We start from the raw sequence: 17,631 nt of genomic DNA on the forward strand, positions 1-17,631 counted from the left end.
TGACTAAGTACATCGTTATATAAATTTGGTTAATGTTTTCTGGCCCTGGGCTATAAGCCGATAAACGAAGTACATAATTATGATGAAGGAGATTAACTCTTCCAAAATTATGAATTTCATGGCGCCTGGTTCAGGGGTTCCGTTTCGGAGGGGGGGGGGTGGTAAATTCTTATACACTGAAAGTAAATTAATTCTTCGTAAAACTTCTCCTCTATCTGCTCTTTGGTATTCATTAAACAAACTAAACAGTAGTTCTGACAAGAAAGAGTGCTTCTCCCAAAATTATGAATTTGATGGCTCCTTGGTCAGGGGTTCTTGCACTTGGGTGGGCCTCTATTGATAAATAAGCAAAAATGCATTAATTTTTTAACATCTCTTCTGTCCCTGGGTACCTAGCAAACAAACTAAACAATGCTAAATGCAATAATATCAATATATAATTATATATTTACATATGATTATAAGTAAATGTTCCTTTTCTTCGTGTCTGGGTATTTAGGGGGCAAACAGAGTACAATGTTGTAACAAGTGAAGCAAATCAGAGTTACCTCCCCCTTTCCTACATGTTGTTTATCGAGATATTCTTGTGCATAATTTAATAAACAGGTTGTTTGATTATATGCGAATACAAGAAAAATGTTTGATTCAAACGGGATAACCTGCTCAAAGTCAGATTCTTGCTTGGAACCCATTATAAACAATTTTAAAAAGATTATTTATATATTTAGAGAAAGGTTGTAATTGTACTTGAAATGTTTAGCACTATAGTGATCTGATTTATAGTCACTGGTAGAAGAGTCATGGTTGCCAAGAGAGATGGAATACACTTGTTTTATACTTTATCAAAGTGAACAAAGAATCATAGATAGCTAGAGTGACATTGTAATTTAAAGAAAAGTGCTACGTGTACGTAAATAGCCACGTTCTCAACCTAAGTCTGTGTGTACTGAATTTTAGCACCAGGCAAGTGACAAAACATATCTGTATCTATTGAATACCCTACATATAGGCAAGTGCCTATTAAATTTATATGTTTTGCATTCATTTTCATCCCTGTAAGACTCTGGAAAACTAAAATTGATCCCAAGGAGATCACTCGGGTCTAGCACGTTAAAATAAGCAAAGGTATTTTACAAATTTTTGTAATTCTGCTTCGGCTATCAGTTAATTTTGTTTCATACTACTGAATCCTTTACAGTTTTGTAGAAGTGACTATTAAGGCCCTTGGGCCTCTTGTTTTCGTAAGGATTAAACAGAGAATTGACATTACGGTTTGGGATTGGGTTTATACTCTACAAAAGTTGTCGATTTCCCTTACAGTCAATGACTGCAGAACTAGTTCTTTTGTTGAGAAATTCGAACAGATAAACCAGCTGAGTCAGCTACAGATATTATGATTGGTTATCCAAAGATTACTTCGTTAAAAACACTCTGATTGTACTCTGAAGTTGAATTTAGAAGGATGCTTGCGTTCCTTAAAAACAACATTTATGTTGTCTTTGTAGACAAAGTTTTCAAACAAACTATTGGATTTCGGAAAGGCACTTATTGTACTCTTTTTATCTCACCTAAGCCGAAGGCTCAAGTGAGCTTTTCTGATTAAATTTGTCCGTTGTCTGTCGTTGTCGTAGTTGTAGTCGTTGTCGTTGTCGTCGTAAATTTTTCACATTTTCATCTTCCTCTCAAGAACCACAGGGCCAATTTTAACCAACTTGCTACAAAGTATTCTTGGGTGAAGGGGATTCAAGTTTGTTCAAATGAGTGGCCAAGCCCTTTTCCAAGGGGAGATAATTATGAATTAATGAAAAATTAAAGGCATCTTTTAAAAATATTCTTCTCCAGAACCATTGGGCCAAAGAAGATGAAACTCATGTGGAAGCATCCACAGGTAGTGTAGATTCAAGTTTGTTCAAATCATGACCCCCGATTATAGGGCGGAGCCATGATATCCGATCACAGTTTTACATAGGATTATAGAGGAAAAATCTAAAAATGAAAATTCTTCTCTATAACCACTGGGCCAGGAAAGATGAAACTCATGTGGAAGCATCTTCAGGTAGTGTAGATTCAATTTTGTTCAAACCATGACCCCCCGAGATAGGACGGGGACATAATGGCTGATCACAGTTTTACAAAGGAATATATTGGAAACATCTTAAAAAATCTTCTCCAGAACCACTGGGCCAAGAAAGATGAATCTCATGTGGAAGTATCCTCAGGTAGTGTAGATTCATTTTTGTTCAAATCAAGACCCTCGGGAATAGGGCGGGGCTACAATGGCCGATCGCAGTTTTACATAGGAATATATAGGAGAAACCTTAACAAAGTCTTTTTCTCCAGAACCACTGGGACAGTAAAGATGGAACTCATGTGGAAGCATCTTCAGATAGTATAGATTCAAGTTTGTTCAAATCAAGACTCATAGGGGTGTAGGGCAGGGGCATGATGGCTGATCACAGATTTACAGAGGAATATATGGGAAAAATCTTTAATAGTCTTCTCCTCCAGAACCACTGGGCCATGAAAGATGAAACTCATGTGGAAGTATTCTCAGGTAGTGTAGATTCAATTTTGTTCAAATCATGACCCCCGGGGGTAGGGCCACAATTGACGATCAAAGATTTACAAAGGAATATATAGGAACAATCTTTGAAAATCTGCTTCTCAAGAACCACTGGTGCAGGAAAGATGAAACTTATGTGAAAACATTCTCAGGTAGTGTACCAGTAGATTCAAGTTTGTTCAAATCGTGACCCCTGGGGTAAGGGTGGGGCCAAAATGGACGATTAAAGTTTTCAATAGAAATGAATACATCAGAATTTTTATTAACTATTCTTTTAAAGAACCACAAAGCCATGGTTGGCCAAATCTTTATGTAAGCATCCTCACGTAGTGTTGATTCAAGTTTGTTTAAGTCATAAATCACTCTCTACCATCGGCTCATTCACCTCTGTCGTTGGCTCGCGTATATCACAGTGATAAACACGAGAAATAGTACATTTGTTTTAATTCATTATAATTCAATTTCTGTGCTTATGTCTGTGTTTTGAGTTACTAAATAAATCAAGACCTATTATTTTACTTTGAAAAAATCCTGCAAATATCACGTTTTATACGTTATGTCAAAAATCTTGACGTGAACCCATTGCAGAGGTGTCTGAGAGAGGGACAAACGAACACTCTGCATGATAGATTGGTCATAAATGGGAAATAGGAGTTGGATAGGGTGGGCCACGATTGGGGATCAAAGTTTTGCCTAGAAATATTAAGGAATTTTTTTTCCAAAGAACAGAAAAAAACCATGTTTAATCATATTGATATGGAGGTATTCGCAGGTAGTACAAAGTCATACTGGTTGAAATGAAGGCTCCCAGGGGTAGGGCTTGGCCACAGTAGGGGGAGGGGGTCAAATGAATGAATAAAAAAAATCATCTGCTCAAAAACGTCAAAGGCATTTGTTGTATGGAAATATCATCAATCATCAAGTAGTTGGTAGAACCAGAACCCTTCCCCCATGTAAATGTCTCAATTCTGAGGTGATTTCTGCTTTGTTGCCTAACCAATGTGCTCAGGTGAGCGATGTGGCCCGTAGGCCTCTTGTTTATTATCTGACCTGTTTTTTTTTTAAATATTTTTGTGAAACAATTTTATTCAAAAAATTATGTATGAGAATAGATATAACTAGAGCCAACGGTGGACTCCACGTTAAGATATATCAATGATATTTTTTCAATAAACCATACTTATTATCATTCGCACATGTATGTCAATTTGATATATCCCAGTGAACGTGAAATAAAATACAACCCTGTAACCAAAGGGTCTGCCATATCTGTTTCATATTTTGATGTTTTTACTGACTAATGCTACGTTCCCACTGTCGTGCGGTCATTTACGCACGTCACGATTGATCAATCTTAGTTGATCGCAGAGTTTTTATAATACGTTCCTCCTTATGTTCAGGTTCAGAAGGAGATCTCCCTCCTCTTAGCCTTTTCTTACCTGTTTTAGGTGGTATCTTTAAAATATTTTTCTGAAACTCATACATCTTTTTTATCAATCGGAGAAAGAAACGCGTTCAATTTTACCGTTATTTTTGCAAGCCTAATTACTAATATAGCGTGAGCGTCCGCAACAAAGCGTTAACACTCGTGTCTAATGGCGTTTACTCTCATATATTTACATCCACTGAATATTTTCTCCTTTATTTCTTAAGAAAACCCATTGCGTTACATGTAATCACTGCATGAACTACATTAGGCATGTCGCCTGTACAGATTTCTTGATCAGTGGCCGTTCCATCAATGAAACGTATGAAGACGTTCGCGTCATTAATACAATAACTAATCTTTTTAATCCTACTTTAAATGATTATTTAAACAGATATAAATATAAACAATAAAATGTCTAACTTTGTTATTACTGTAATAAACGTTTGCAGCTATTGCAGAAAAAATTTACATAACCCGCTTACGCGGATTATGTATTTTTTCTGCAACAGCTGCTTCCGTTAATTCCAGTAATAACAAACAAAAGCATTTCATTGTTTAAATGTCCGTATCAAAACGTATCTGAGCGGGAAAATACCAGTGTCAACACGTGAGCAGTAGGACAACTCAAAGCGTCACAGATAGTGAAGAACTTGAGACATCTCAACAAATCGCTAATCATCGTTTGTTTGTCCTTTCCGAGGTCGATCCCAATGATCACGATATGAAAGCCAGATTAGATGTGTTTACTTACGATGCAGTTGAGGTTAGTTACGATGTAATGCGATTTGATGCGATGCTAACGATAAAAATCTAATCGTGTTAATCGTAGAAAAAATTTTGACAGTCAAAAAGAATTTCACGATCAACACGATAGCCACGAGTGAACACAAGATTTGTTTCGGTTTGATGCGATCACTACCATTTGTCCACGTTCGAGTCCCCGATTTCAATCGTAGCGCCAATCGCGATAGTGGGAACAGTGGGAAGTTGATAAGGGCCAATTTACAAATAAATTGTATTACAAACGAGATTACTTCAGCTATTCAAAAGTCAACTTACTCGTTTATGTAGTAATATTCGAATATCAACTGCTTAAGCTTATGGCGTGGCCAGCGTGGCACAGTGTCTGCTCTAGAGTCGCAATGTAAGGACGTAATCCCTACGTTAAGAGTTCGAATCCGACTGTGGAACGTTAAGATGGGTCCCGTCGGACTAGAGCTTATAAAGCGAAGTCCCGTGTAGCAGTATATGCTGGCATGAAAAAGATTCTTCACTGCTCAATGACCCTGAGTACCTAGTATAGGTCAAAGATTATAGCTTTCCACCGACAAGTGGTGGCGTCTCCATATAACTGAAAATTTCACAAGAGGGACGTTAATCAATAAGCAAACATAACCTGAATATGGCGCTAATACCTTTATCCCTACTCAAGATCATTTACTCTTCAACGATAATTCGTGCAGGGTCATGGTCGTGCATTTTTTTTTTGAATAAGCAAGCATTGAAAGTGCAGTTTCATGTTTCTTCTAATCACCCCCCCCCCCCCCTGAATGAGTGGGGCTATATATGAAGGTAAAAGTTTTACAAGGAAATATACACGTTGCTAGATAGGAAAAATATTACAATCTTTTTAAAATTGTTCAATTTTTCTCAAGATAAACAGGGCCATAAGTGCTATAATTATTATGCCAACATCCTAGAGTAACAAAGATTCATTCGCCCTTGAGATCAGGATGGGACTGCAAAAGAGAATGCAAGTTTTACGAATATGTATGAAAAAAATATTTAACAAGAATAGTAAGGCATTAATATGCAAGCAGTTGGTGCAGATTCAAGTTTATTGTTCAAATCAAAACCCCTGAGTGTAGGGTAGGACTACAATGGGGAAAAAGTTTTACTAAAAAGAAACCATGATTTTAAATTTTCTTTAAAAAAAAGAAAGACATCAATTGAAATGTTAATGTACAAGCATTCTCATGGTTCGGTCAATTATGACCTAGGAGCAAAGGGTTACTAAAGGGGGTCATTATAATAAAATATTTTGAAATAATAACTGGACCCAATCAAATCATATTAAAGTGGAAATATTTCGTTTTTGTCCAGTTAATAAGGTTTATTTTTATGCCCCGTAATTGAAGATTTAGGAGAAGTATGTTTTGCCATGTCTGTCTGTCTGTTTGAAGGATTGTTCGCAAAAACTTTTACATTGCCCGTAGGTTTTGATTGGTTGTAGCTATGGTTCTGATATTTCATATGCGTATGCCCTGTGTTACGACCTTTCTTTGGGTACCAAAACATTTGAACTCTAGACCTTGGAGTTTGACACATTTTGCAAGTCTTTACCCAACTTTAACCTTCGCGATAACTTTTAAACAGTTGGTGATAGAGTTTTCTTACTTTACATTTACATTTATGTTGCAATGCCTTTCTATGAATATTCATATTTTTGGCCTTGATCTTTGAGTTTGAACCACTTAAAATGTTTACCTTGGGTGTAACTTTTTACACAAAAATTCCAAACTTTTACTTTGACTATAAGTTTTGAATAGTGGAAACTAGGACATATATCACATGTGTATTTTTTGTGACAAGACCTTTCATTGATACCAAGAACTTTGACCCTTTGACGTTGACCTTGAGATTTCAATACTTATGGAAAAACTTTTACCTTGGCCATACCTTTTGAACGGTAAGGGTTTTCATACTTCACATGTGTAATCCTTATAAAAGAATTTTCATTAGATACAAAGAACTTTGACCCTTTGACATCGTTGTTGGACTTACTTAAAAAAACGAACCTTGACCATAACTTTTGAAGTGTTAGGGTATTCATGCATCATATAATTAATTCTTGTGGCAAGACCTTTCATTAGATATCAAGGACTTTGACCCTTTAATAAATTTGACCTTGAAGTTTGATCTAAAAACTTTAAACTTGTCCACAATTTTTGAAAATGTTCTATAGAAGGATACAAAACAGGATCAGATCTAACACGGAACTCCAAAACATCAGAATTGGGATCAGGTGCCATTGGGGAGTGAGCATCCCCTGCCGACCGGTTACACCCACTGTGTGCTCCTTGTCATTATCAGATAATAACGGAAAAATCCGTCGTCAATTCAGTGAAAATTAAAAATACACTTAACAATTCATGTAAAATTAATGGATCAACAAACTGGAAAAAAATTTACATTTTGTTAATTCCTTTTGTGGAGTACTTTTATTTTATAACACCTTTTAAGTGCTTCCATAATTTTAGATATTGGACCTTACACTTCATAGGTAGGTAGGTGGGTATTCTCTAAGCATATCTTATATATTGATAAATGTGGCAAATCTAGTCAATATTTGTATAATATGCATTGCAGGATGAACAATCCAATGACTGGATGTTGCAGGATATAAATGGAAAGGAAATGAGTGCTAATAAAGTTTACTCAGCATTTATCAAATGTATGGTCAATCAAGTTAAGAGGAAGATAAACAAAGAATACCCAGGCTCAAAGTCAAGTGACATAAAATGGATTTTATTGGCTCCTTCTGACTGGACAGATGATCCAAAACAATTTCTAGCTGAAGCTGCTAAAAAGGTTTGTAAATTATCCTATGAATTTATATTTCATTATTCATGTCATAACAAATTAATGGGAATTTAATGATTTGTCATTCTTTAGCAGTGTGCTAAATCCTGCATTTACATACACAAGATCAACCCTTATGTAAACCTAAAATTATTACATTCAAATAAAGACAGATAAACCTTTCATTTACAATGCAGCCTTGTTAAGGCTTTAAAAAGGGGCGGGGCCTAACTTATATAAAAATGTTAACTGTGACATCAAACAAAAATAGGTATTCCTCATAATACCAGAGAATCAAATACTTTGCAATTTTAAAGTGTATAAGTATAATAAACAACAACATTACTTATCAATGCATTAAAATAGTTGCTAGTTAAATCCAAGACAACAATTTATAAACAAATAACCAATCGCAGCAAACTTGTCGAAATGATGTCATTTTAGTAAAAAAGACGTAATATATGTGCTGTGAAAGGCATATCAAGTATAATGTTAACGATGAAAAATGCATTTTATTATTAAACATATTATTATTGACAGATTTTTAGATAGGCTATTAAAGGTACTTGGACACGGATTTGAAGTCAATATTTTCTCTATAATATTACGACATATATATTTTAATACCATTTCACACAAAAATTAATGAAAAATCTTATTTCATTTAACAGTTATTTAAACTTCAAATTTTTTGGCGGGTTTGATTGACACATGCTTGCATGTTCATAAATTTTAACCTTATTCTTAATCCTTAGGAAAAGTGGCAATCTTGTTGTGTAATAATGAGAAATATCAAAACTTTTATCCAGAAAAAAATTTTATTCAGAGTAGAAATGTTAGAAAGCAAAACTCCTTTACAAGTATCGTCATTCCGAACTAAGAGTTGAGTTCAGGGTTTAGCAAATCGAGCACACTCGTGTTATGTACACGGTTTTTGTAAACAAGGCACGAGTTCTGTTTCTGTTGATGTTTACAATTCACCGGAAGCGTTCAATCGTCACAATCTGCTTATCTCAACTGCACGGACTGACAATATATTGTGTGTTTGTTTTGCTTTCGAACATGTCTAATATGAGTTTTCTAGATTATTAATATTTTTCATTTATACACAACGAAATTGCCACTTTTCCTAAGGATTAAGAATAAAATCAATTTGTAAAAGTGCAAGGATGTGTCAGTATTCTTATCTTGGTTTACTGTTTAGTTTTTGCTTTGAGAGGGCTATTTGTGATATTTGTGATATTTCTGCATTTACAATGCCGTCAGACAGGAGAAAAACCGGGGCTACTTCTAAACAGGCTTCGGAGTGTTCACAGAAGAATGCAGGTAATGAACCGTGAGAAGACCCAGCCGATAATCAGTCTATTGTTACCACTATTGAGGACATTATAACATCAGTGGAAACTATAAAAAATGATCTGTCGGAGGGTGATCAGAGCGTAGATTAAAAAATAAAATAAGTTTCAGAACAAATGAAAGCAATTATGAAAGTATATATCTTTGCTGCGTCAAGAAAACGCTCAATTGCGAAGAGAATTGGAATTACTACGATCGGTTGTAAACCGAATGGACAGGAAAATGTCCGTTGTCGATCAAGGTCTATGCGGAACAATATCCTTATTCAGGGTTCTCCATGAGCTGTTTTACTGTGTTGCTCCCGACCCAGTAAAAATCTTTCCGACACAGTAACGATTCAAATTTTACACGTGCGACACAGTAAAAATTTTGCCGACACAGTATAATCTGTGACAATTAGAAAATCCAAACTTATATATTTTCTGTAACGGAATTTATATATTGTCTGTAACGGAAAGTTTAAACAAGCAATTCTACCAAAAGGTAGAGCACTTAAGTAGGGCTTCACTTTGCATAATCAGTTATCTCGTACACCGACTTTACGCATGAAGGAACAAAGACAAATAATTTGTTTTCACACTTCCATATAACGGTTAATTAGTAGTTGCATTAAAAATACATTGTATTATTTTTAAAAAGTATTTAAATAAGTCTTTCATATAAATTATGTAACATCGTACCGAAATCATTAAATTGATGTCAAAAAATTCTTTCAAATTTTCAAGGAACTCTTAAAAGTATTTAACTATTTTGAAGTTTCTTCTTTTTTTTTTTGTAATTCGGTAATTTGAACAAAAAAACTGATCAAAATTAAAGTACTGAATGGAGGTGACGTCTTCCAGTAAAATGTGATATTCACCCCAAGTAACTGGCATATACAAAAATTTCAATCTAATAGAAACCCCAATGAAAAATCACTGGAAAGAAAAACGTGAGCAACACGACAATGTACGTATTTTGTAACTTATTTGATGTATAAAAACTGAACTAGTTATCCTTAAGGACGTTCGATCCTAAGATTTTGAGCTTATTTTGGTCAGGTCCTTTATTTATAAAATTCTGCATCATTTTTAAGTTCTAACATTAAATCTGAATTCTACTGTGCAAATTTAACTATATTCAATGAAAAAACCGCGATTAAATTCCATTCAAGTAGAATTAAGCAGGGACTATATTTTGTATCGGAAGATTTTTTTAGACGAAAATGATCAGTTTTTCCATTTTGAACTATAACAATACTGTTATTTTTGGATTCCTATTTTTCCATCCTGGTTGCACACAAAGCTGTTTTTCGCAGTGAAATGTCTTATGCTGGTTCTGAAATATCTATTAAATTATTTCTTATGAATTCTATCAACAAAGTGTGACAAATATAGTCAACGTATTCTGAAAATCCGGGAAAAAATTAAGCCAATTTTAACGTAAAATTGACACTTTTTTAGTCATATCTGAAAATTTACATCATATACCCCAACTTTTGATGTTCTTTTCTAAATATTCAAGATAAATTTGACCTATTTGCTTAAAATCAGAAAAAGTTTAAGACTTTAAAATAATTTCCTTGCTTATTAAATTTTCAATGCCAAAAAAATCACTTTTTATTAGTGCAGAAAGGTCAAAAAATTGATTATGCGAAGCAATTTCAAACTTTTTCTTAGTCACAATTTTTAAGTGTCTCTTTTTAAACAAACTTAGAGTTCATTTTGTTTCATGCTTTAATTGGATAAAAATATTGGAAGGAAAACGTCAAAAATTTAATTTTTAATTAAAACACAAATTTCAGTGCAAGAAGGTCATATTAAATGTACTGTAGCGCCAAAAGAAGCGTATTGACCCCCATTTTTTGATTTGAATTTTAATTAAGCTATGTATGTAGAAACTAAAAATATACTTGGCCAAAAAAGTTTAAGACTTTAAAAATCAGGATCGAACGTCGTTAAGTACCCATCACAATGACAGGAAAATATCTCGCATTTCTTTTCAAATTATATTTTGATTTGTTTCTTGTTACACAATAGCTGCAGATCTGTAGCTCTTCGAAAAAAAATTCACAAACCGGAGAGGTAGTGTGTCACCCATTGAAAAAACGGTATATTTATTGAGCACAAAGAAGTGCGCTGTTTCTCGATTTATTTCTCCGTGTTTTTAAACTGTCATCTCAAAATATTAATAACTGTGTTTTCCCAACATATTCTTTCACTTTTTCTAAAACAAAACATTCCTTATAATTGTTATATATGTAAAAATGTTGCAATTACGTTATTAGAACGCGTAGTACATTGATGCAATTGTATATAAAAAAAATTAAATAATTTAGCCCTATTTAACATGGTAGTCATGTTGAACTTTGTAATAGACCTTCATAAAAATGACTGACAGTAAAAATACCATGTTAACGCAGTTATGGAGCACGAAAGGGGAAAAGACGCTTACTGATTTCAATATGATACCTATAATTAAATTAGTGTAAATTTATTTAGACGTTTTTTTTAACTTGATTGCTATAGCAGCTTTAAATGTGATTGTAGATTTTCAGCATGCATAAATTACGTCACAATTAAGGAATGTTTTTTAGTTTTGTGTGAGTTATTGGTGTGTGAATCACATAGACTAGTCACGTAGGCATATTTCATGAAGCCCGCTAGCGCTTCATGAAAAATATGCCTGCGTGCAAGTCTGTGTGATCCACACACCAATAATTCACACTAAACTGAAAAACATTCCTTATATTTACATTTTACATGTTCGGAAGCAACTAAAATATACTCAATATTTGAATTTCTTGTTGCCCTGTATCGCTGCATTTTTACAAACGTCGCTGCAGCCTCATTGTGACGTCACGTTAACGCACGTTTCTCCGTGTATATTTCTACGCGTGAGTATACACAAAAATGACTTTCAAATCAATTTCACAGTTGGCTTAGTAGAAAAACACAGCGAATGTAAATATTCACTCTTATTCACAAATTGCATGGAATTTCCGGAAAGTGATGGAGTTTGGGCATAGCGACGGATTTAGAGGGTTTGGCAATGCTCAGTTATACAAATATAGAAATGCTAACAATCAATGAATCTTTGCCATACATATATGAATGTATGAAAAAGAAAATAATGTACGTGTCATATATTTTTGAAATTGCAACATGCAGGCTCTGGGGCCATAAAACTTAGATGAGCTCACTCTTGGTCTCAGTCTCACTTTTCCACAAATACATGTACTAGTATTCTTTTATGGGTAAAAGTGAAATTAGATCAAAAGTGCCCCGGAGCAAGGAGAGGACATTTATCATCGATGCAGATAGCATTTAATACAATATAAAAAATCCCTCTTTTTTATTTTTTTAAGCCAAAAGCAAGCCCATTTTGACATTTTAAAGAAAGGTAAAAAATTCCTGCATTTTAAAATTTGACTTCCCAATTCGTAGATTATGGGATTAGTAATTTTACTTTAGGATTGAATTCGGCCATCAATTCAAAATCTATATATCATTATTTAAGGAATGTTTTTAAGTTTTGTGTGAGTTATTGGTGTGTGAATCACACAGACTTGTCACGTAGGCATATTTGATGAAGCGCGCTAGCGCTTCATGAAAAATATGCCTACGTGCAAGTCTGTGTGATTCTCACACCAATAATTTACACTAAACTTAAAAACATTCCTTATATTTACATTTTACATGTTTGGAAGAACCGAAAATATACTCAATATTTGAATTTTTTGCTGCCCAATATTGTTATACTTTTACTAACGTCGCTGTAGCTCTATTGTGACGTCACGGTAACGCACGTTTCTCTACGTATATTTCTACGCCTGAGTATACACGAAACTGATTTTCAAATTAATTTCACAGTTGGCTTAGTAGAAAAACACAGCGAATGTAAATATTAAGATTTGAAATATTACTATCAAATTAAAATACTTAGCATAAGGTATAGTATACAGTTATGGAATGGGTACGAGGGAAATAGCAAATTTATGGTTCCCCGAGGGAGGAAACTATTTCCCGAGGCGGCGAAGCCGCCGAGGGAAAAAGTTTCCTGCTGAGGGGAACCATAAATTTGCTATTTTCCGAGTTCGCATTCCATAACTGTTTAATTATACCGAAACAATCATAGGCGATTTAATTTTTTTTACCTGATGTTCCGACATTAAAAAAAAACTGTAGAGACAAAATTAATGCATGCAGTTTAACATATTGTATTTTAACTAATGCATCGTCTCCTAAAACAATAAAATTATTTTTTAAAAAGTATTTTGAATTTCACTGAAATTTCGAAGAATTATCGTTGTCTTCATTTTGCTAGAATTCAAGTATGATTTTGAGATCGCATGTCAAAATGTTTTGACGTCATAGTTACATTGCTAATAACATGATGTCACAGACTCGAGATTCCTTGAACGCTCCGCCCACTGAACACTTTGATTGGATAAAATTACTAATAAATATTCATGAGGGAGTAGTCCCAGGGAGTAGCTCTGATTTTCCAGGGAGTAGTCCTCATATGAAAAAAATAGTCTTCTCTCGGGGAAATAGGCAGTTTTATGGTATTAAATTTATATAGAATAATAACAGTAGAGGTATAATAATTCAAAATATATTATTAAAGTATGTCTACAGCTTAAAAACAAATTATTCGCCAAAACAAAAAATCCTCTTCAAAGTTCATCTTTAAATTCCTTATAATTACTTTCTTTTTTGTGAATACTTTAAATTATGAATAATAGAAACCACACAATAATAACTTTATTATACAAGTATAAATTATTATGTAGACTAGATTAATAGCTCTAAAAAGTACTGAATAGCTCTAAAATATACATGCATGTCTCCATTTACTGCATGTTTCAATCATTTTAACAATAAAAATGATCTACCTTCGGTATGACATCGATAGATGTCCAGCTGTATTGCGTCTTGTTGTGTATAACTTGTAACAATGTAATTTTTCATATTTGCGGAATCCTAAATTCTAGAGGAGTTCCGACCGAGTATTCGATGAAGTGGTCATTAGCATGCAGCGAAATATTATTATTATTATGTTTATTCACCAATCAAAGGCCCACGGGGGGCATGAACAATTATTACAAAATGATAACATTGATTACAATTCTATATTAAGGATAATGTAACATGACTAGTGATTAAGTTTGACATTGAGAAGTGTATCACCACACTGGATCAAAAACATAGAAACCATAGAATGATAAAAGAAAACACAATTAAATAAAAATGATAGATATAAGGTAAATTAAAAAAAAAAATCTTGTAGTAATGGCAGTACTCTAATATAAAACTAGTGCATCTTGAATACAAAGGGCACCAGGGGATGACACTTCTACACAGCCAGTCTGGCAAACCTGTACCCTAAGTATTGAAGATGGTCATTCCAAAAAAAAATCATTTAAGTATTAACAGAAATAGTAATTTCAATTAATAAGTACTTAGCATATAATTATAAACTTAATGCAAACTAATCTCTTGGAGTTAGTTCAATAGATATTTGACATATGCATACCCACATACACAAACATACACTTACTGTTACACAAATCCATGCATACAAAAATAATAATTTACATACAAATATATGTATGTATAGTATATATATATATATATAAACATACACTTATTGTTACACATATCCATGCATACAAAAATAATAATTTACATACAAATATATGTATATATATAAACAAATGGTTCTATCATGTATAAATGTAAATCTGTGATCTTGAAGGTAGCATACAATTAATGTAAAGAAAAGGTAACTTGGATACAGAGGGTACAAGGGGACGATGCCTCTGCACAGTCGATTATACTGGCAAACCCGTACTCTAAGTATTCAAGACACCCATTCTGACTGATTCTGTACATTTAAGAAGGGAATGGGGGGGACACATTAAATTTACAGAAAAAAAAATTTCATAGGTTTACTAATACTTTTCATACTTCAGCTCTTATGATCATTTTACTGACTTGAATCAGTATTTGCACATCCTCATTAGTCATGGGCCAATTTAACTTATTATCACTGTCCAAGTTGTGGAAATTCTTACAGGAATTGTTTATTAATTCATACAAGACTTTTCTTTCATCCTTAATGTGATTACATGAAAAGAGAAAATGTTTCTCATCATCAACTCTTTTGTTATTGCATCTATTGCAGTGTCTTTCTTCTCTAGGAATGCCTATATATCGGCCCCTTTCAATATCAAGTCTATGAGCTGATATGCGAAAACGAGTAAAACTTCTCCTCTGCTCAAAATTCTTAATTAAATTAAGATACTTTTCTTGACCAAAATTTTGTTTAAAAGTGCTATAGCATCTCAGCTTTTTATCAGAGTGTGATTTAAGTTGAGAATTCCACTCTTGTATATAATATCTAAATAAACAATCTAAGTTCACGTTTGAATTTGTGCATTTTGACTGAAGTTAAATCACGAATACCCTTGATATTGGTAATAAGAAAATGAATGGAGCTGTACCAAGAAGTGAGTTTTTTCTCAAACAATGATTTGGATTCACAATATGCATCTTTTAAAATTGGGAAAGAATGGCCTAGATTTTCAAGCCTATACCAGTACCTTATCATTGATCTTACAATGTCAAAGTGCAGGGGAAATCTACCTGAATCAGACAATACAGCAAAATTAGTTGCAGTTTTATGCTCACCTAGTACTGATTTACAAAATTTCAAGTGGAGTTTTTCACAGAATAATTTGGAGTATATTTTATCAATAGTACAATTGGGTATGCTATTTTTTTTTGTAAATGGATTAAAACAACCCCAAACTTCAGATGCATACAATAAAATAGGTTTAATTGTATGGTCAAAAATATGAATAGTGGTTTTAACCTCAGGATTCAGGGAAATGAAATTTTTCCTGAGTTTAAAAAATGATTTTAATGCATTTTTGATAAAGCTGCTTTTGAGAAAAGGAGAAAGAACCCGAAGAACAAAATGTCACACCTAGATATTTGTATTCAGACACACATTCCAGTTCGACATCATCGAGGTAAAATTTTGTTTTGGAGAGTCTACCTGCCTTGTTAAAAACAACTATCTTTGTTTTAGATGTATTAAGACAGAGACACCAATCGTTGCAGTATTGCTGTAGAAAATTAAGTTCTTGTTGTAAACCTTCCGCTGTGGAGGAGAGTAGAATTATGTCATCAGCATACATCAAACATTTAACTGAATTTGAATTTAAATAAACAGGGTCAGTAGCTGAGTTCAGGTAAACTGGAAGATCATTAATAAAAATTTTAAATAAATTGGGACTAAGATTGTCACCTTGCTTCACTCCCAAAATTATTGGGAAAAAGTTAGTAATCTTATTATCGACTCTGACACAGGATTTACTTGATGTATACATACTTTTCACTACTTCATAAAAATTTGTTCCTACCCCTATTTTGAGGAGTTTAATTTTGATTCCTGTGTGTATAACAGTATCAAAGGCTTTTTGAAAATCAACAAAGCAGGCATATACTCTACCATCTTTAGTATTACAGTACTTATCAATAATTGTCTTGAGTATATACATATGGTCTGATGTTCTTGCTTTTCGAGTGAAGCCGATCTGATAATCACTTATTATATGATGTTTTTCTAAAAATTTATCCAGTCGAATGTCTAGTATTTTATTAAATAACTTTCCTATTGCATTTGTAACTGTAATGCCCCGATAGTTGTTTGGATCAGAACTATCATTACTTTTATAAATAGGAATAATGTACCCAGAAGACCAAGGTTTTGGATAATATCCAAATGTAAGGCAACAGTTGAATATTTTATAGAGACATGGTAGTAAAAAAGTTTGACTACATTTGATCATATGGTTTGAAATATTGTCAAGACCTGGGGCTTTTCCATTTTTTAATTTTGAGATAGCATTTGAAATTTCTGCTACAGATATATGATTATCAAGTTCACTAAAACATTTAGTTTTTTCCAGATTGGTAAGAATATTATCAAGCTGCGCCAGACGTTGGGCATACTTGGGTTTTGGTTGGTTTAGATTTTGGAAGTGAGAGACCCAGGTGTTTGGATCGATTGCGTCCGAACTGTTCGTGTTTTCAGTACCTTGCAGCTTATCAATAAGATTCCAATAAGATTTTGGGTTTTCTTCATGTAGAGTTTCTAACTGTTTTAGCAGAGATTGTTTATACTGTCTGCATTTGTATTTCCTTGTTTTGGTATATTCTCTATACAGTTTGTAATAGTGATTTCTGACAGCGGGATCTTTGGGGTATTTAGTATATATCTTTGCGTAGCTAAATAGATTTCTTCTCATAGAATTCAAGTCTGAATCAAACCATTTTTTAAGGTTTTTGTTCGTCTTTCTGCAATTTTTTTTTGCATTTTCTAAGGGACTTATCTGCAGTATTAATAAGGATATTAGATAATTCTAATGTAGCATTATCAATTGTCGAGGGAGAATTAAGATTAGGTCCATTTAAAAGATTATGTAATTTTCTTTGAATGTCCTCTGAATTAAGAGCGGCTTCGAAGTGAGCAGAAGAATCATCAGACCAAATGTAGTTAGGAGATACAGGACTTGAATTGACATCATCCATATCAGATTTAAGACAAGACCTGGCAGATAGTGACCATTGCAACAAACAGTGGCAATCAGACAAAGCAGGTAAAAATTCTGATACTCTAAAATACAATAGTATTTGGTTTAGTATTTTTT

At 33.4% G+C, this 17,631-nt stretch overlaps 1 protein-coding gene across 1 annotated transcript in view; it reads left to right on the forward strand.

Moving 5' to 3' along the window:
* Positions 1 to 7,382: 7,382 nt before the first annotated feature.
* LOC134266134 (heat shock 70 kDa protein 12A-like) overlaps positions 7,383 to 17,631 on the forward strand; it is a 31,635-nt gene continuing 21,386 nt past the window's right edge. The window contains exon 1 of the mRNA XM_062748379.1: positions 7,383 to 7,583. Coding sequence (XP_062604363.1) covers positions 7,383 to 7,583 — 201 coding nt within the window. The remainder of the gene's footprint in view (positions 7,584 to 17,631) is intronic.

This window comes from Saccostrea cucullata, unplaced genomic scaffold (genome assembly GCF_032062105.1).
Source record: "Saccostrea cucullata isolate Sc308-1 unplaced genomic scaffold, CSIRO_AGI_Scuc_v1 ctg1135, whole genome shotgun sequence".
Classification (NCBI taxonomy): Eukaryota; Metazoa; Mollusca; class Bivalvia; order Ostreida; family Ostreidae; genus Saccostrea; species Saccostrea cuccullata.